This window comes from Bombus vancouverensis, chromosome 9 (genome assembly GCF_051014615.1).
Source record: "Bombus vancouverensis nearcticus chromosome 9, iyBomVanc1_principal, whole genome shotgun sequence".
Taxonomy (NCBI): Eukaryota; Metazoa; Arthropoda; class Insecta; order Hymenoptera; family Apidae; genus Bombus; species Bombus vancouverensis.
In genome coordinates, this window is record NC_134919.1 from 11,944,434 (window position 1) to 11,963,544 (window position 19,111).

Genomic DNA, 19,111 nt, shown 5'->3' on the forward strand with positions numbered 1-19,111 from the left:
GTTAACTCAACCAAATTAAGTTTCATAAACGACTCACGGTCTGTGATTTCATAAATTAAAAAGAAAAACAAAATAAAAGACTTCATAAATTTTCTGAACTATTTAGATATTTTGTTATCTACAATTATGATACAATTATTAGTACAGTATTATATTTGTAAAGAAATATTTTTATTAGCATGCAAAATAAGTCAGCCTAATATGTAGTATTAATTTAGTTTATAGTTACTAGTGTAGTAATGATAAATCCTGCACACTTATACATATTTAATATTATTGAGCACAGTAGGTTTATTGTATTTGTCATAAATTAAATTTTATTTAATATTAACATGATTATTTATTGCTATCTTTGTATAATGTATGCTGTATAAATTTGCATATTCCAATTAAAAGAAATGCTTAAATAATAAAGACAGATAATACTAAAATAGACAACATGTTTTTGAATATCCTTCCTCAAATATTTTCCTAACTTTAAAAGATCTGTAATAAAATTTAAAAGATCAAAATTTGAAAATTATTATTATTTTTACTTTACTTTATAATGGACGAAATGCATAATTCAAAATCTGTTAGTTTATGCAACTTATATTTATTACTGTGTACTATATATATACTTTTATATAATATTTATACATAACTGAATACTATTCATATGTTTCCCAAGGCTTCTCTGGATAATTCATGGTCCCAGGTCTTGGGTGTTTATATTGCTCTGGTTCTTGTAAGCAAATTCCACTTTCTAACAGTGTATCGATGAGTGATTGTACTTTCTTTCCAATAACAAAAGAAGTTTTATTCAAATAAATTTCAGATATACCACTTTCTAAGCAACGTTGTGCAAGCATACGTCCCACAAACTTATATGCTATACAGTCATTTGTGCTGAAATAATTTGTATAACTTTAATTTGGTTTTTGAGTTTTGAAAAGTATTTAATTATTAACTATTTAAAATTTTTCATAAGTTGATCAAATAATCTACGTAAGTCTAGAAAAAATCTAAAAATCTTTGTCATCGTTTCTTTTGCTAGTTGCAATTTCAAATTTCAAATCAATGCATTTCTATTTCATGTATTTATAGTGTCTACAAACCTATATAATTGTTTTTTCAATCCCCAATCTTTACTTGATACTGTGATAACTGGACCATTTTCAAAATGACATATTTCTGCTACAACATGACGTTGAGTGGTATGTACAACCAACCTATCCAAATTTTGATCACAAGTGTTAAAAAGATACAGTATTAAAACTTAGTATACTATTAAGGTTATAATAGAAAAAATTATGTTATGGTAATTATCTTACTTATGCCAATATCCACGTTCACGTTTATCAAGAGCATATCCTATAGGTTTCCTTGCGATTCTTAAACGTTCTAAATTTCGTGGATTGCGATTCCTGATTTCTTTACAATTTTTTACTATTTCTGCATTTCCATGTATTTGTCTTTTAATTAAGGTGTTAGTAGGTATTCGAAGCATTTTGAAATTTTATGTAATTTATAAATATTTTAATAATTTTGTTTATTCAAACGCAAGTAAAACGTATACGTATGTATATCTTTCGTTTGAACCTCAAATTCTTTAAATATTTCCTGACAATCACAAATAATGAATATAAGCTGGGCAGTGAACTCCTCGCTCAATTATACTACATAATCAATAACACAATAGACAATATTTTTCATAATATTTACATGTTATGATATTTGGGTTTAATTTAATTAAAATAATAAAAAGTCTATTTTAAGATAATTAACAAAGTTCGGTGTTACTTAATCTATGTGTACAATTTCAATGAATTTTTTTCTTATACTATTTAATTATTTAAAAGAGTTAATGTTTTTTTATTAATATGGTATCATAATATTATAACATTTATTAATATTCTTATTTTATTACAAACAAAATTAAAATATATTTAAAAACATTTTATATTTTGTTGGTTCATAAATTTCACCTCTCTTAATTTGAAATAAGAAGTATGTATATACATATAGTATAGTTTATACAAGAATGTAGTATAAGAAGAATATAATCATATATAGAAAAACACATTTCTTAAGCATATAGTAAAAAGTATAAGCAGTACACGGTAAGAAATATATTAGAGAATACAGATACTTGAGTTTTACATATTTTAAGCATCATTATATAAGAATAATAATGTAAGAATGTGAATGTATAAAATATTTATATTTGTATGGAAGAAATATAAAGTAATAAATATATCATGAAATTTACATAAATTTGCTTTGAAATTTTGAATTCTTATACAGGGGACAGCACAATCTACAGTATCTTGCAAGGATTAAGTGTATAAATCTAATATTTTGTTTTTCTAAGTTTTATACATAACCAACTTAGATATGAAAAATGAAAAGGGAGAGTAAATATATAATTCGTAGTTAAACAAATGCTACGCTGAACAAGAAAAATTTATAACATTAAGAATTAAAAATTACTTTCAAAATGGGTACTGTAGAATATGGTTTTCCAATGATCGGTGGTTTAATGCCAGTAAGTAAGAATGAAATATAATTCGTTTATCTATGAAAAATTACATTATACATAATAATTTTCTTATGCATATCTAAATTTTTTAAATATTTCTTTTTTATATAATTAATTTTTGTGTCGCTAGCAAATTCAAGCTCTTATAGCACCACCTGTATCAGAAGATTCTAAAACAGCAAAAAATAAAAAGGACAAAGAAGAGAAAAAGCATCCGTATTTTAAAAGAAGAGGACGTGGTCACAATCATGATATCTGTGATGCCTGTCGAGATGGAGGAGAACTTATATGTTGTGACAAATGCCCTGCATCATATCATTTGCAATGCCAGTGAGTTTGGATACTTCAAGATGAAAGAAATGAGATTCAATATTTCTGGCTTTAGTAATATTATTTTTAAATATAAAAATGCTTACTGAATCTAATTTTTTGTTTAAATGAATTGAATTTTATATATATAATCATTTGCAGTTATCCAGCAGTGGATCCAGCAGATATTCCTAATGGAGAATGGTTGTGCTATGCTTGCCGATGTGCATCAAAAAGAAATCTATTAGATACTAAAGGAAATGAAAAGAATAAAAAAAAATCTGCATTAGAAGTGTTAGCTTTGGCAGCATCTTTAGTTAATCCCAGAGAATTTGAATTGCCTAAAGAATTGCAATTACCAATTATGTTTCCTGGTAGTAATAAAGTAGATTATGTTTCAGGTAGAAGAGGAAAACAACAAAGTGGAAGTAATAATGGTATATATTATTTAATTTTTTATAGATATTTATTACATAATTTATTATTAATTATAAGATTTTTTTTCAGTAGGGAAAAGTCACTGTTTAGATAATAATTTAATGGTACCTTTACCAGCACGTTTGTGCTTTGAATGTGGTCGTAGCTGCAGAAAAGCACCATTAATTGCATGTGATTATTGTCCATTATATTTTCATCAAGATTGTTTAGACCCACCACTCACTGCTTTTCCAATTGGAAGATGGATGTGTCCTAATCATCCAAATCATTTCATAGATCAAAATTTATTAACCTCGTGTAGAGTGACAGAACGTATTAAACTTTGGGATAAATATGCCAATCAACGTATAGATCAACATGCAGTAAAATTAGATTTTTTACGTAAAGCGCGTGCTGCAAATCCACTTTTTCGAACAAAGATAAAATTAGAAGGTCGAACAAGAGTAAAGGTACCCTGTTCTGTAAAATTTCATTATGAACACCCACCAGAATTAGATCCTGTACAATTTTACCATGATGCTGTCATAAGACCAGTGAGTAAAAATATTAAAGTGCAGGGTGTAGAAGATAATGATAACAAACTCCCTAAAGTAGAAAAAGAAAATACAAAAGTGCAAAGATTGGAAGAACCAATGGAAATAGAAAAGGAGATTGAAGAAAACAATGAAATAAAGGGTGAAAGTAATCAAGAAGATACAAGTAGCATTAAATATGAAGAAAATGTGGAACAAGAAAATGTAACTGAAAGTAGTTGTAATGATGACATTAGTACTGAATATTATGCAGAGAAGTTTGGTTATGATGTAAAAGAAGGTATACAGTTACTTGAAAGACCAGTTTTAGAAGCATTGGCATTACAACGATTAGAACAAATTTTAGATCCAGATGGAGAAAATTATGACATAATTAATTGCCAAACAAGGGCCAGAGCGGCATTGTTTTCTTTAAATCACAAACCTAAACCACCAACTTTTATGGTTCATAAAACACTTACTATTGGAAGTGGACCAAATTGTGATTTAGTTTTATCTAATTATGGTAACTGTAGCTTTACATCTTCAAAACACGCTATTATTTTTTTCGACGAGGTAATAATGGATAACGATTTCAATATGTATTGTTTTCATTAAATATCTTATGAGATGTATTATTTTATCTATCTGTATTCTTTTATTTACAGAGTACCAAACGTTATGAATTATTAAACTATAGTGAATATGGAACGGTAGTTGATAATGTACTATATTCTTGTAACTATACAGGCGTCGTAGAAGAGATAAAAGAAGAAGCTGATGATAAATTCCAGTTATTGACTAAGGAACAAGATACAACAGAAGCAGTAAAGGCTATAATAAGAGAAAAGGTTCTGACTCAAAAACAAATAGAGAAGAAAAGAGTATTATGTAAATGTAACTTGACAAGGTCTGAAACAAAAAATAAAGATCACTTAGAAGAAGGGTGGGAAGGAAGTGCTATTGTTGCTCACGGATCGACACTGGCATTTGGATGCCTAATGTTTGTATTTAATACGATAAATGCACATTTAGAATGATGAATCCTTATAGTGTTAATATTCCATCATTTCCGTGTACAGATATTTCCGTAAGCTAACGGTAATTAAATTAATTAAACGAATTCTTTTTATTTTATTTTGTTTGTATTTCATTGGCATTCGAAAGTAAATTTCAAAAGAATATTTCATAAAAATATTTTATTGAGTAAAGCTATTATCATGTATTTGCATCATAGTTTACATCTTTATCGTCGTCATTAATAGGTTCATCAAAATCTCTAATCTTAACATCAGCATCCTCTCCATATTGAATAATATTGTCAATCGTCAGTTTAATATCTGCCATACTTTCTTCGTCTTTTATATTTAATGGATAAAAACGCACCAAACTGTAGTCCTCTATAAGCCTTCCTATTGCTTCAGTGAGGTTTCTGTATTTTTTATTCCAAGAATCTTTCTCCATGTCTGATAATAAACTGTATGGATCAGGTTCTAAATATTTGTCTAGTTGCTTTTTTGCACTTTTTGACAGTAAATCCATTTTACTAAGGATATTAATATGTGGTAATTCTAAATTAATCATCACACTAAGTGCAGCCATTGTACCTGACAAAAACTTTGATCCATCAACCATGAATTGACTATCTATTAAAAATACCCCACATATGCGAAAATTGAGATTTTGCAACATTGTTATTAATTGACGAATGACTGTCATATGTGTATATAGCTCTATTTGTCCTGGACAATCAAAGATGATATAATCATCATCCACATCACCTAATTTTTCCTCTAACCATGATGAGTTTTCTATTAAATACCTACAAATAAAATTTTACTGTAAATGTAAAATGTTTAACTTCACTATAATCTTTATACAGAAAGTAAAATTTATTTCATAAACTTACTCCATACAAAATACAAGACCACCATTAGGTCCAAATCGTAATTCATCATCTTCCATAGCATCATCTAACTGAATTAATTCTCTTATATCAACTAAAGGTTCATAATCAAAATATTCTGCTGCTGGATCTAAATTTACTACTTCTATTACTTGTCTTTCACTGGCTGCATGTTGTTGCATAGCAGAACAATAAGTGGACTATATAAAAAAATTATTAATATTGATGTGTAATATAATACATATTTAATAAAAAATGTGTGTATTGTTCAATACTTATATTAATGTAATTATGCGTTCATTTTAATTTAATTGCACATTTCAATCGCATCGTTTTTGTATACTTATACTTTACATTCATAAGTTTTATTAAAACTCTTTTATTAAATTCTTTTATTAAAAGAGAAAGAGAATACCTTTCCGCTACCGGCTGGTCCCATCACAAGTTGCGCGTATCTCATTTTGCTCTTCTGCTTTTAAATTAATATCATACGAATTAAACAAAATGCACAAACCGTTGCAAGTGATCACATTCTACTATTTGAGGTTGTCAAACCTGATGATTTTGAGTAATAAAAGGTTAATGTTTAGGTTAGAATTTTCACAGTTTGCGCAAATGTAATTCTTATAGTGAAATAAAATTTTTATAATTAGATGAGTTATACTTTATCAGTTATTTTGGTAAAAATAAATGAAAAAGAAAAGAGATTATCAATTTTCCACGTATTACTATATTTAGACATTATAAAATATTAGTTATGAAATTTTGCAGTAAAATATAATAAAAATAATTCATTACAGTTTTTATAATAAGTACATAAAATCTGTATATTGTTAAGAAATTTATTGAATATTAAAAATAAAAGTTCTTATAAATAATACATTAATGAAAAGAAGTTTTCACATTAACATTTATTAGCCTACAAAGAGTAAAAGTAAATGAAAAAATTTATACTGCTTTTTGAAATCGATGCATATATAGAAAAATTTAAAAAAATGACATTCATTTACATAGCACATATACTATTACTGTTGTATTATATCTATCCTTTTGGTATGTTACAAATTGAACAAAAGACCTTGATATTTGTGATAAATAGACAAAAATTTCAACTTATATTAATTGTTTAAGTTGTTTTAAAATAATCATCTGAACTTGTTGTATATATATGGCCTTCAGAAGATAAAAAATCTAAAATTTCATCTACTTGCCCTGAAAGTGAGTTTGGTACTTTTTCTTTAATTTTATCTCTTTCAATACCAGATTCAGTATCATTTTGTGCATGAATAATTTTATAAACTAAAGTTTGTGCTTCTGACATTCCATAATAAGCAGCTTCTCCATTTAGATCATTTTTATTGTCTTGCTCTTTCTCTAATGTTGTAACATCTTTTGCCATCATTCTAGCTTTCAGTGTAACATAAGTAACTTCAAGAATATGATTTATTAATTCATTCAAGGTTTGTAGTGGCCACATTCGTAAAATTAAAATATGTCGCTTATCAGTTTGTTCTCTAAGAAAACCAACTATGCGAACATATGTATTTATTTGCATTGTAGTATCTGATGTCTTTTTATCCATTTCTAACCATTTGAGTGCAGTGATAGTACCTAAATATATAAATACAGAGAAAACTAAAAACCAAGAAGAAAGAAACTTAGAAAAAGGAATAAACATTAATTAAATTAAACCTGTTTCATCTTCAATATCATATGATATTTTTGTTGTTGTCTCTTCAACATTGCGTACTAATCCAACAATCATAAACATACGAGCCGGGATCTCCCATAATTTTGGTTCGTCAGTGGAAGAAAAAGAAAGTAAATTTCCTATCATAGCAGGAACAATAGTTTGTTTTTTACGCTCTTTTGTTCCGTCTGTTTTGTTGAAACTTTCCAAAAATCCACCTCGAGGATTTATACTGCTATCCAAATCTGATGACCACATATCGATGTTTAATTGATTATTTTTACAGAATGATAAATTTTAAAAATTTTGCGTTCACAGGTATCGACATGTGACAAGAGTAAATTATAACTAAAGTTATAAAATTTACGCGCGAACGTACAATCATAAATTATATATACATATAGATTAGATTCGCAATGAAATAAAACTGAAAGTATACATAGTCTGCTCAACGAGACAAGGCAGTAAACGTAAATAAATTTGATTGTGCGGTTGCAACTATTAGTTGTCGATTACTGAAACTCGAGTTTACGTTTACTGCGTCGTTTCGTTCAACAGGCTATATATTGCACCTTACACGATTTACGATTTTATACTATGATATATTACTTATAATAGTTTATAGAACTTCACAAACGCATCGTGCTACAATAATATACAATATACAATAAACGATATATATGAATTCTATGAAGTCTGTAATCTGCGGAAGAACAATAATAATACATACATAAGCGATATATTTTACACATAATTGTACAATAAATCAGTTTAAATTTTCCTCTTTTTTATTTTCTAATTTCTAAGAATTTTTCTAGATATAATCTCTGAAAGCAATTTCACATTATCTTACCAAAAGCAAATTCACGCAATAGCGCAACACGAATATTTCTGGCGCGAATTTTATCTTTTATGTATATATATAATAATATTTTAATCATTTTTATTTTAATATTAGATTTGACGACTATAATTTCATAATTTTTGTCATTAATTGAAATAAAAATGAGTATGTCCTCAAAATAAAATTATGTACGTTTACTATCTTTGAGTATACCAAAGGTGGTTTTTCTCTATATGGTATTTGAGAATTTTAACTTGAATTTTTCATTTTATATAATTATCATATTGTAAAGTAAAAGTTGGATTAATTATTTATTTATTTTTTAATTATTAATTATTTATAATAAAATTTAACAATTAATAAAACAATTAGTTCCATTGAATTATTTGCTTCTAGTTCTTTATTTAATATTGATATGAGAAAAAACATTTTGTATGAATTTGAAAATATTTATTTCTTTATTATAATCTCTGAAATCTAAAAATATACCTATTTTTTAAATTTTGATCTTTTTTAAAGTCGTAAGGAGTCACAATATGTAAAAAAAAATCAATGCAAATGTGCCTTATGACACGAACATGTCATGGACGAAGGAAAACTTTGGTTTGTTGATTTAAAATTACTGCAAAAAATATCATGGCGTCTAAGACCCGCGCGGACAATATTGTTAATGAGCGCCGTTTACGTCCGATATATGGCAAGTATATTGTTAATATTATTATTAATGAGTAAATATTTATATTTCTTAAGTCATAAGAGAACGTGCTTTCAGTACTTGACCGGTAACGAGGTTATGTAACATTTTTGCACTGTGGATTTCAGATTGGTTGGATAACGGAAATAATAAGAAAGCTCTTCAAGAAGCAGATAAAGTGCTTAAGAAACAGCCAAGCAATCAATGTGCTAGGGTACTCAAAGCTTTGGCTTTATTACGACTTGGTAAAGAAAATGAATCTCAAATTATTATGGATAAAGTACGTTCTGAGATTCCCTGTGAGGACTGTACTCTACAGGTCATGAGCATTTGCTATAGAGAAAGACACCAACGTAAGTCCAAGTTGTACTCTATTATTTCTTACACATACCGGTAATTGTAATTGCTACATATATATTAAATTATTGAAAGAACTGAACATGGTATTGAATTTATTTACAGCTGATAAAATTAGCGAAGTGTACGAAGCTGCAGTTAAAGTAGATCCTGGCAATGAAGAATTATTAACACATCTCTTTATGTCCTATGTTCGTCTTGGAGATTATAAAAAACAACAACAAACAGCACTTGCCTTATATAAACTAAAACCAAAAAATCCTTACTACTTCTGGGCTGTGATGAGCATAGTTATGCAAGCTCTACATTCAGATGAAAAGTTAGCAAAAGGAGTTACTTTACCTTTAGCAGAAAGAATGGTTTGTGGATTAATGTAAAATTATTCTAGTAAGACAAAGTATAAATTGTTTTATTGGTAGCTTTTACATTATTTTAATAAAAATTAGGTATTAAAATTAATCAAAGAAGGAAAAATGGAAGCAGAACAAGAAGTGCAACTTTACTTAATGATATTAGAACTTCAAGGTAAAAATGAAGAAATGTTAAATGTTTTATCAGGGCCATTAGCTTCACATCTTTCGTCTGTTTCACAACACAAAGCAGCACTTTTATTAAGATTGGAACGTTTTTCTGAAGCAGTTAATGCATATAAGCAACTCATCAGTGAAAAGTGAGTGTAATGTAGTGTATGTGAACTTTAAGTAATAATGTTCTAATGTTTTATACTACTTGTGTATTATAAATAGTGTTGACAATTGGGCATATTACCAAGACTATCTTCTTGCGGCTCTTAAATTTCAAAAGCCAGAAGAATGTTTAAATTTCCTTAATAAGATCATAACCACATTAGAGAAAACATGTAGAGCTCCTTACCTTGCAAAATTTGAATTATTAAAGCTTACTCAGAATGGTGAAATTATTGAAAATGTTACCGAACCAATTGACTTAATGTATCAGTATTTTTCACAATTTGGAGAAAAAAGTTGTGTAGTTGGGGATTTACGTTTATACTTACATTTATTAACACCTATGGGCAAGCAACAGTTGATTCAAATGGTAAGTAATAAGATAGCAAACTGTATCATTCAGATAAAAGTAACAATTCATTTGTATGATATTTTATTCCGAATACTGTTATGTTTTTAGATAGAAGAAAGTGTCGGTGTCAAACCTGATGGATTCCCAACTAATTTGAAGCAATTGCAGAGACACATTCATTTAGAACAATTGCGTCGTATTTGTGGTTTTCATCATCCTCCAAATATTGATATAAATAAGCAAAAACAATTGGTAGAACGATTATGTAAATTATATAAGAAGGGTAATGAATTATGTCCAATCGAAGATAGATTACCAACAGACTTTTGTCCAGCAGATTCTTATATTCTTCTAGCAACGCACTTATTGCATGAATTATGGTGCAATACAAATGATGCAGCGTATCTTTATAGGTAATTATTTTATATTTTTAAGTAAAAAAAGTATTTATGGAAAAAATTTAGTATCTAATAAAAATAATAATATATATTTATAGGGCAATGGAATTATTAGAACGTGGTTTATTATCAAGTCCGGCTAATTTTTATATAAAAATTCTACTAATACGAATTTATTTGGAAGCAGGACTAGTAGGTGCAGCTGATCATGTTTTTACATTGTTGGATGTTAAACATATTCAGTTAGATTCATTGGGTTATTTACATGCACCATTACTTGCTCCACTTGGCCATCTTACATTAGCTACCATAACTTTAGATCATACTACTAAATTTTTTATTGCAAATTACAAAGATGTATGTATTTATATATTATAAAATTCTTTTAATCAATAAGTAAAATTCTATCTAATTCAATTATAATATGTGATTAGAGCGCAGATCATTTAACGTTTGCCTATAAATACGGAAGTTTTGTAAAGATTCAAGAATTTGTGGAGTTAAAAGAACGTTTGGAAAATTCTTTTCACTTTGTTATGACTACTGTAGATAAGATGCTTTTGGAATTAGGTTGGTGCAGTAGTTCCACATCTTTAATTTCTGCTTTAGATAATATGGATATACAACTAATCGAGGATTCTGTTCGATTGAATTCTTTACGAGATAATCGTGATTTGGAGGTAATCCTATATCCATAACATATTAAAAAAGAAAACTTAAAATTTAAAAGAATTGATGCAATTCTTTACTTAAACAGGTTGTTCCTGGATGGGAACCACTTACGGAAAACGGAGAGGATATTAGAATGCAAGAAGAAACACGCATATGTATGTTAAGATTACTAGCAGTGCGAGATTTAATATTAAAAATTTTAGCAGCATGTATAGCACCTGACAGTTCCTCTCTTCTTATTCGATTTTCTAATGAACTGAAACAGCTGGATAATGAACAAATTCCTTCGATTCTTCAAAAATTTGAATTAGAGGGGAGAAAGAATAGATCATGTAAAATGTTAGTTCCTATGGATGCAGTCGAAAGGTTATGCGAAGCTCATTACTCCGAACAAGTGAAGACAATCGCCCGACTTGCAGAATCGCTTGCTCAGTCACGTTATCCTGATTTTGAATGTATTCAGATGTTGCGAGTTTCACCATGCCTCCAGACAATAGATATCCCTGAGAAGAGAATTCCAATGTCTTTCAAGCATTTTTTACTGAGAGCGTCAACGTGTAGCGAAACTCTCGCAATTATTAGTGCCATATGTACTCTGCGTGCAACACAATTACAACCTAAGACTTCGCAAAAGAAGAATAAGAAAAAATGTAATAAACAAATAACATCTATTTCATTAAATGATAATGATCATGTAAGTTAATCGAATGAATTGATATTAGCTGTTTACTCTAATTTAAGCAATGTTTTCATTTGTTTGTTTACTGTGTTATAGAGTTGGAAAGAAATAGTAATGGTACTTGAAGAGAGGATTCAAAATTTAGATTCGGTACTAACAGAATTTGAAAAATACCAGTTACATACTGGGCTGAGTAACGACGAAGAAGATTTGTGTGCTATAATAATTAAATATGGTCAAGATAGTTTAGGACAAAGTTGCAGATCATTAAAATCTCGAGTTCAAAGTACACTAAAACTTCTAAGCAGTTTAAAAAGCTGAAATTGTAAGAAAATTCTTGTACAAAGAATATCCATCCAGCTATTCATTGATTTCTAAAACCAGTTCATTTATTGTGTACATAGTTATTAGACTTAATCAATTATAAATATCGACTGAATTGTTTATTGGAAATCAACTCTTCAAATTGTTTTAATTTCGCACTAAATTCATAAAGAATTATTAATTTAGAAATATTTCATCAGCACAAATTTTGATATATTCATGTTGATGTGGAATACACTGCCGTCTTATGTAAATTATGTATTTTTAAAATAAGTAAACAGTATATTTGACAAAAAAACATTAAATTAATAAAACTTGGTTAAATTTAAATTCTGTTATCCTTGGATAACAGAATATTGAAGTGTTTTCTAATTGGTTACCATTATCTTTATTTATAATCATTTAAAAATTGGTGTATAATTTTTTTATTGTTTTAGAAGTTATTGAAATTAAAATGCAATTGTTTATTATTTTCATATAAATTTTTAACTTATATATATTAAGTACGTGTTTACATAGAGGTGTGTATAAATTCTTATATGTGAAAAATATCATAAAGTTGAAATTAACTAATTTAAAAAGATGTTACTCTAGAGTAAAATAGTTTTTCCCTAATATCAAAGTTTTTTATTTGTATTTTGCTTCTTCCATTGTATATGAATAAATTTATTACTTGTTAATCATGTAATTTAAGTAATTACTTGATTGAGCTGTATGAAATTAATAAATTGGATAACTTTATATGAAACGAAAAAAATTGTATTTATTTATATATTTAAGTGATTTTAATTAGCTAATATCAGCTAATATAGATCTTAATTAATTATATTTAGACATTAATTGTCTTTATCTAAATCAGAGATATTTTTGTTTAAACAAGAACATTATAAAATTATTAGTCATTAATATATTAGCAAACTATAATAAAGATGTGTGTATTAAGAAATTATATTTATATATTTTAAAAGGCTATATTGGCTGTTACTCATATTGATAAGATTATTGTCAGATTGGTACAATTTTGTGAAGGATCTGTTTCTGTAGGGAGAGTTTCTATATTGTATATTCTATATATATTTTCGATTTATCTTTCATATAAGTTAATTTCTTATCAGTCGTTTTATCTTCAGTTATATATCTTATATTAAACGGTAAGTATGTGTGTAAATATATGCCTGTGTCTATGACATTAAGCACTCTATGAGCATGCAACAACATTCAGTATTCATTAATGTGTTTGAACTTGCCAATCGGCAAACACGCAGTTTAAGTTTGAAAACATATATTTCATATATTATTGAATTAGATTTCATATAATATTTATACCACGTGTTGTAACAAAAATTTTTTCGTAATAATTTACTCTGTACTACGTATTGACAATGTGGTCTAACCTGGACAGTACTATTGTGAGTGCATCAGGAGGATTTTTGAATGATAGTCAGGATCAAAGTGACGGAAATAAAAAAACTGGTAAAAGAATCAAGAAAATAATTCCTGTTATGATTCAACAGTTAACACAACTTAATGACAATTTGGAAGGTAGTATTATTACTCTTGTAGGAATTATACACCATATAGAGAAGAGTAGCACAAAAGTGACATATGAAATTGAAGATGAAACAGGTATCAAACAGGAATATTTTGAAATTTATGTAATTCTAGAGATAAATTGTTATTATTAATATAATTTTTTATGTTAGTATATAATTATTTCTTATTTATTAGATTAAATAAATTTTTGAAGAAATATGATAAAATTAATATATTAATTGATTAATTACAGGTCATATTACATGTTTCCAATGGTTGACAGTGGGAAAGTCAGAATCAATAATTAATTTAAATACCTATGTACGAGTATTTGGATACATAAGAGAACAAACTGAAATCAAACATATATTAATTTTAAAGATTTGGCCTTTGACTACCTTGAATGAATTAACTAATCATTTATTGGAAGTGACCTATGTAACATTAAAGATTCAAAAGACTTCTAATAATGAAGATAAAAGTTCTGATGTCCCTATGCTAGATGATAACCTTGGGTTGACTAAAGAACAAACTATAGTCTATAGGGTCATTCAAGCAGAAAATGATAGCGAAAATGGAATAGAAAGAAAGACTCTCAAGAACCGTGTGCCAAAGAATATGTTATCAACAGTTGATGAGATAATTGACTTTCTTACAAGTGAAGGACATATTTATACTACTTTTACAGATGATCACTTTAAGACAACATAATTATGCAAGCAGATACAGAATTTTGTTGCTCAAACCTAATTTAAGAAAGATCTAAAGTTATCTAAACCTGTTGAAAAATTAATATGTACATTCTATATAATTATTGTATAGAGATTTTTGTATTACATAGACGTAATATTAAGAAATAAATTTGAATTAATGTATTGTGTAATTGATAACAATTACGAATAATTGTTCTAAATACACGTACAAATATTTTAATATTGTATAGAGATTTTTGTATTACATAGACGTAATATTAAGAAATAAATTTGAATTAATGTTTTGTGTAATTGATAACAATTACGAATAATTGTTCTAAACATACGTACAAATATTATTTTTTAAAAATAAACAGTTATATCATATTATATTATTATACAGGACGATTTTTCTGTTAGTTGATTCAAAATCATACCGTGGAAACTCCTTGTTAATTAACAAGATTTAGTCCCCACTCGCACGCTTAATTAGTAAGGCAATATTATGTTATATTCAACATTTAATAAAAAAATGTTACAACAATCCATTCTTAAAATTTCAAGTATTATTTAACATATTTTTTTAATTTTATCTATATATCGTTTTGCTAAGAATTTCAAATCACTTTTAAATCTACGAATTATGTCTCAATGTATGATATTACTAAGTATGTGATTACCACAAGCTTTGCAAAGTATCTGTAAGTCATCTTTAGTTATTTCTATGAAAATAGTATTTGCACATGCGCATTTTGTATAGAACGATAGGACAAAACGTAGTTGACATTCTATCATCATACGTGCATAAAGATTTAACTCTGTTTATGTTTGTTTTTAACAGAGTAAAGTATTCTGAAGGAAATTTGAAAACTCTTTTTATACATTGAGCTATGATTAAAAAGTTTATTAAAAGAACTTTATAATTCACTTGTAATTTATATTAGTATAAAAATTAATATGTGAGTTACATTGTGTTTACAAAATTTCAGTTAGGTTATCAAATACGAATTATTGAAATGATTTCTTTTAGATTAATTTGCTACAATATAAATATGCAGATTTGATATTCTTTAATTATTCAATAATAAGTTTTCAAAAATATTTACGAAATTCAATATGTCTGAATCTATGGATATTTCTGAATCTGCTGACGGAAATATTTCTACTCAATCTGATGTATCTGCTCAAATAAGTAAGAAGGAGAAGAAACCAACATGTATCATCATCCTTGGAATGGCTGGGTCTGGCAAAACCACATTTGTACAAAGACTTGTTTCAGTATTATACAAAACAGGAAAACCTTATGTAATAAATTTAGATCCTGCATGTAGAGAAGTTCCTTATCCTGCTAACATAGGTAATATATTATATTATTACTGTTTTTTCATTACAAATATGTTTTAATAAATTCTTAATGTTTTAGATATTAGAGATACTGTCAATTATAAGGAAGTGATGAAACAGTATAGTTTAGGACCAAATGGTGGTATTGTTACTGCCCTAAATCTTTTTTCTACAAAATTTGATCAAGTTATAGAACTTATTGATAAAGGAGGCAAAGAGCATGAATATGTAATTTTGGATACTCCTGGGCAAATAGAAGTTTTTACATGGTCAGCAAGTGGGACAATCATAACAGAAGCTTTAGCATCTGAATTTCCAACGATTATAGTGTATATATTAGATACTGTAAGAAGCGTTAATCCTGTAACATTCATGTCTAACATGCTTTATGCATGTTCTATACTTTATAAAACTAAATTACCATTTATTGTTGCTATGAATAAGGTAATTGTTAAAGTACCTAATATTATCGTGTTATCTAGTAATTAATCTAATGATATAATTCTATGTATATATGTTTTAAGATTGATATCATCGAACATAGTTATGCAGTAGACTGGATGCAAGATTTTGAAGCATTCCAGGAAGCTTTGGATTCAGAAACGAGTTATATTAGTAACTTAACACGTAGTATGGCTCTTACACTTGATGAATTTTATTGTCATTTACGTAGCTGTGGAGTTTCTGCTGCAACAGGAGCTGGTATTACTAAGTTTCTTGAACTTATTAAAGATGCAGAAGAAGAATATGAAAGGTAAATGAAGTTCATATATCAATAGTATTTATAAAAAATATTATTATTAACATCATTAATTAATATAATATTTATACAATATGTTATGAAATGCAAAAAGTAAATTTTCCGTTAAAGAGAATATAAGAAAGCTTGGAAGAGAATGAAGATTAAACGAGATGCTCAGCGACAAAAGGCAGAGAAAGAACAACTTGAAAGAGCAACTCAGGAAGCTACAGGAGAAAATATGCCATTAATAACAACAGTTAATAGTGGAAGAGAAATTTCAGATATATATTTAAAACACGCTGGTAATGAATCAAGTGAAGATGAAGAAGGTGTGGAAAATCCATTTAAAAACGAAGAAGATGAAGAAGAAAGAAAGGAAGCAGAGTCCTTCAAAAGTTTTTTAAATAGACATAAAATGCAACAAAAGAAACATATAACTGATCAACCTACAACAAGTAGTGATACATAGCCTAAGAAGAAATGTTTGTAAAAACATTAAAAAATAAATTCTGTTATTAACAAATAAATTGTACGTTTAATATAAAGATATTATATTTTGAAGTTTACATTTTATAATTACATATTTAATGGAAAATGTTATTTTACATATTATTTATTTTCTAAATGGCAATTGTCCTATGAATACTTAAATATTATAATAATACTGATAATGCAGAAAGCTCAAATAACGTATAAAATAATATATTTTTCCTTGGATATTTAATTAATAGTTTTAGAAAAATTTGTCCACAACATAAACACTGGAAGCAAGTTGTGTGTCATTTGAGTTATCCTTTTTTGAAGAAATTGGTACCGAATTTTTTGTAATCCAATCTATAGGTGGGTTCATGGTTTTGTGGCGTATATAAACTATTCAATACTGAAATTTTATTATGTTAAGATTAATTTTTAATAGAAATTCTGTATTTTATACTGGTTAACAAATTTCTTTTAATGATATTTTTCAACACTATTAAATTTAAGGATGTTTTCAAGTGAGCCGCGGAGCAATTAAATAAATATACAAACAATGAAATAAATAAATAAATATGTTTGATTCATAAAGACTTAGATTACACTACCTTTTTCAGGGGAATTTAAAGTACTTTCATCTTTTAATATACGATTTTGCTTTTGCTGGTATTCTCGCGATATTTGTTCTAGCGCTTTCGTTAACGCCAACTGGAAACAATCAAAATCTTGTGAAATACAAAAATTACAATTACAATTTTTTGTAATTTTTTCTGTTGAATATAGCCAAGATTTTAGGGTAGTTGATTAAAAATATCTTCTTTCAAAATAATGATTTTTAAATTAATTTATTTAAAGAAAATTACACAAGTTTCAATTTTTATTAAAATCTTATTAAATAGGTATATCTTAGACATAAAATTTTTAAGAGGATTTAGGATAGGATATAGAATATGCATATGTATTTGAACTTCAAACTTGAAAGAAACATTTTACAAAAAAATTCTATAAAAGTCATGCTTTTTACATGTAATTTATACAGGATTTTATAAGGAAAGCTAGTTGATGCCAATATTATTTTTGTCACTGAAGAAAAAAAAGAAGAAGAATCATTTTTCAATTAATTTAATTTATCAAGGAAAACAAAGTATTTCCTATTTTTATTTACCCGGCACATGTGTAAACGCGATACATGATCGGAGTCCTTGCTTAAAAAATTCTGTTCCACGGCACATTTTGCATTAAGCCGTCGACAGTGTCTCATTTTTCCGGCAGTTTTCCTGTATACTCTTGACAAGAGATCGGGCCTTCCAGTACGAAAATTTTCATGCAAAAATTCATGAACGTCCGGATTGTGAGAATTACAAATTGGATCTCTATTATGTGACGTCACTTTCCGGAAGCCGTACAGATTCAGCTGCCTGATAAAGCTCGTAATGTTTTTCGTTTTGAAGATGGAATTACCCGCGTCGAGATACTGTTCTTGAAATTTCTTGTAATCAAGAAGAATCGTATTACCATTAAGGCTCCAACGAATGGCACCACTTTTGCATTCGTTCACTATACGCCATAGTTTTTGCGGAAATCGCAACGAAAGAAATATGCAATCGTCGTACATGTTCGATTCGAAAGTAGCGTTTATAATCGTCTATAGAACGCAGAACGAAACTAAACACTGCAAATTTCTCTCTTCTCTTTCTCGAATCCGATCGATTATCTTTTGCAAACAAAATACTATCGTATCACAGCAACAATATTTCTTCTTTTGGAATCGTCTGAACTATTTTAATCTCTTGGCGCGAGCTTGAAATATTAAAATAAGCACAATTTTTAAGTACATCATAGAAGAAGTAATTATTTGAATGCTATAGTTTGTAGCGTGTAGTGTTTGTTCCGCGTACTAAATGAAATAGGTTATAGTACTTATATTTTAATTAATAAATGTAC

General features: G+C 27.6%; 8 protein-coding genes across 10 annotated transcripts; 4 read left to right on the top strand and 4 right to left on the bottom strand.

Annotated features, from left to right (window-relative positions):
* Positions 1–575: 575 nt before the first annotated feature.
* Positions 576–1,701, bottom strand: mRpL18 (mitochondrial ribosomal protein L18). Its single transcript, XM_033345740.2, has 3 exons — positions 1,314–1,701; positions 1,098–1,211; positions 576–888 (listed from the first exon to the last, which is right to left on the bottom strand). The coding sequence occupies exons 1-3, from the start codon at positions 1,487–1,489 to the stop codon at positions 651–653; spliced, it is 528 nt and encodes a 175-aa protein (XP_033201631.1). The 5' UTR covers positions 1,490–1,701; the 3' UTR covers positions 576–650.
* A 317-nt stretch (positions 1,702–2,018) lies between these two features.
* On the top strand, positions 2,019–4,824 carry LOC117163459 (uncharacterized). 2 transcript variants are annotated; one of them, XM_076621326.1, is made up of 6 exons: positions 2,019–2,102; positions 2,287–2,527; positions 2,652–2,851; positions 2,993–3,267; positions 3,341–4,356; positions 4,449–4,824. In XM_076621326.1, exons 2-6 carry the CDS (start codon positions 2,480–2,482, stop codon positions 4,818–4,820), a joined length of 1,911 nt encoding a protein of 636 aa, XP_076477441.1. In that variant the 5' UTR covers positions 2,019–2,102; positions 2,287–2,479; the 3' UTR covers positions 4,821–4,824. The 2 variants fall into 2 exon arrangements, with proteins under 2 accessions (XP_076477441.1, XP_033201643.1); XM_033345752.2 differs by having other exon boundaries at positions 2,021–2,102; positions 3,338–4,356.
* Positions 4,825–4,962: 138 nt separating this feature from the next.
* LOC117163460 (GPN-loop GTPase 3) lies at positions 4,963–6,295 on the bottom strand. Its single transcript, XM_033345753.2, has 3 exons — positions 6,102–6,295; positions 5,690–5,886; positions 4,963–5,602 (listed from the first exon to the last, which is right to left on the bottom strand). Exons 1-3 carry the CDS (start codon positions 6,144–6,146, stop codon positions 4,999–5,001), a joined length of 846 nt encoding a protein of 281 aa, XP_033201644.1. The 5' UTR covers positions 6,147–6,295; the 3' UTR covers positions 4,963–4,998.
* Positions 6,296–6,393: 98 nt separating this feature from the next.
* Positions 6,394–7,900, bottom strand: LOC117163461 (replication protein A 32 kDa subunit). Its single transcript, XM_033345754.2, has 2 exons — positions 7,379–7,900; positions 6,394–7,297 (listed from the first exon to the last, which is right to left on the bottom strand). Exons 1-2 carry the CDS (start codon positions 7,632–7,634, stop codon positions 6,813–6,815), a joined length of 741 nt encoding a protein of 246 aa, XP_033201645.1. The 5' UTR covers positions 7,635–7,900; the 3' UTR covers positions 6,394–6,812.
* Positions 6,786–13,012, top strand: psidin (phagocyte signaling impaired). Its single transcript, XM_033345890.2, has 11 exons — positions 6,786–6,904; positions 8,740–8,917; positions 9,043–9,267; positions 9,377–9,630; positions 9,718–9,941; positions 10,018–10,327; positions 10,418–10,722; positions 10,806–11,064; positions 11,142–11,387; positions 11,465–12,073; positions 12,155–13,012. The coding sequence occupies exons 2-11, from the start codon at positions 8,857–8,859 to the stop codon at positions 12,377–12,379; spliced, it is 2,718 nt and encodes a 905-aa protein (XP_033201781.1). The 5' UTR covers positions 6,786–6,904; positions 8,740–8,856; the 3' UTR covers positions 12,380–13,012.
* Positions 13,013–13,405: 393 nt separating this feature from the next.
* Positions 13,406–14,790, top strand: LOC117163457 (replication protein A 32 kDa subunit). 2 transcript variants are annotated; one of them, XM_033345749.2, is made up of 3 exons: positions 13,406–13,533; positions 13,785–14,008; positions 14,169–14,790. In XM_033345749.2, exons 2-3 carry the CDS (start codon positions 13,885–13,887, stop codon positions 14,624–14,626), a joined length of 582 nt encoding a protein of 193 aa, XP_033201640.1. In that variant the 5' UTR covers positions 13,406–13,533; positions 13,785–13,884; the 3' UTR covers positions 14,627–14,790. The 2 variants fall into 2 exon arrangements, with proteins under 2 accessions (XP_033201640.1, XP_033201638.1); XM_033345747.2 differs by lacking the exon at positions 13,406–13,533 and having other exon boundaries at positions 13,547–14,008.
* Positions 14,791–15,386: 596 nt separating this feature from the next.
* On the top strand, positions 15,387–17,238 carry LOC117163456 (GPN-loop GTPase 1). The gene is made up of 5 exons (XM_033345746.2): positions 15,387–15,566; positions 15,638–15,964; positions 16,031–16,395; positions 16,476–16,705; positions 16,823–17,238. Exons 2-5 carry the CDS (start codon positions 15,724–15,726, stop codon positions 17,160–17,162), a joined length of 1,176 nt encoding a protein of 391 aa, XP_033201637.1. The 5' UTR covers positions 15,387–15,566; positions 15,638–15,723; the 3' UTR covers positions 17,163–17,238.
* A 175-nt stretch (positions 17,239–17,413) lies between these two features.
* On the bottom strand, positions 17,414–19,032 carry LOC117163458 (heat shock factor protein 5). Its single transcript, XM_076621355.1, is given in 5 exon segments — positions 17,414–17,444; positions 17,446–17,532; positions 17,534–17,573; positions 17,776–17,875; positions 18,333–19,032. Coding segments are annotated over 5 exon segments (708 nt in total). The 5' UTR covers positions 18,783–19,032.
* Positions 19,033–19,111: the final 79 nt, after the last annotated feature.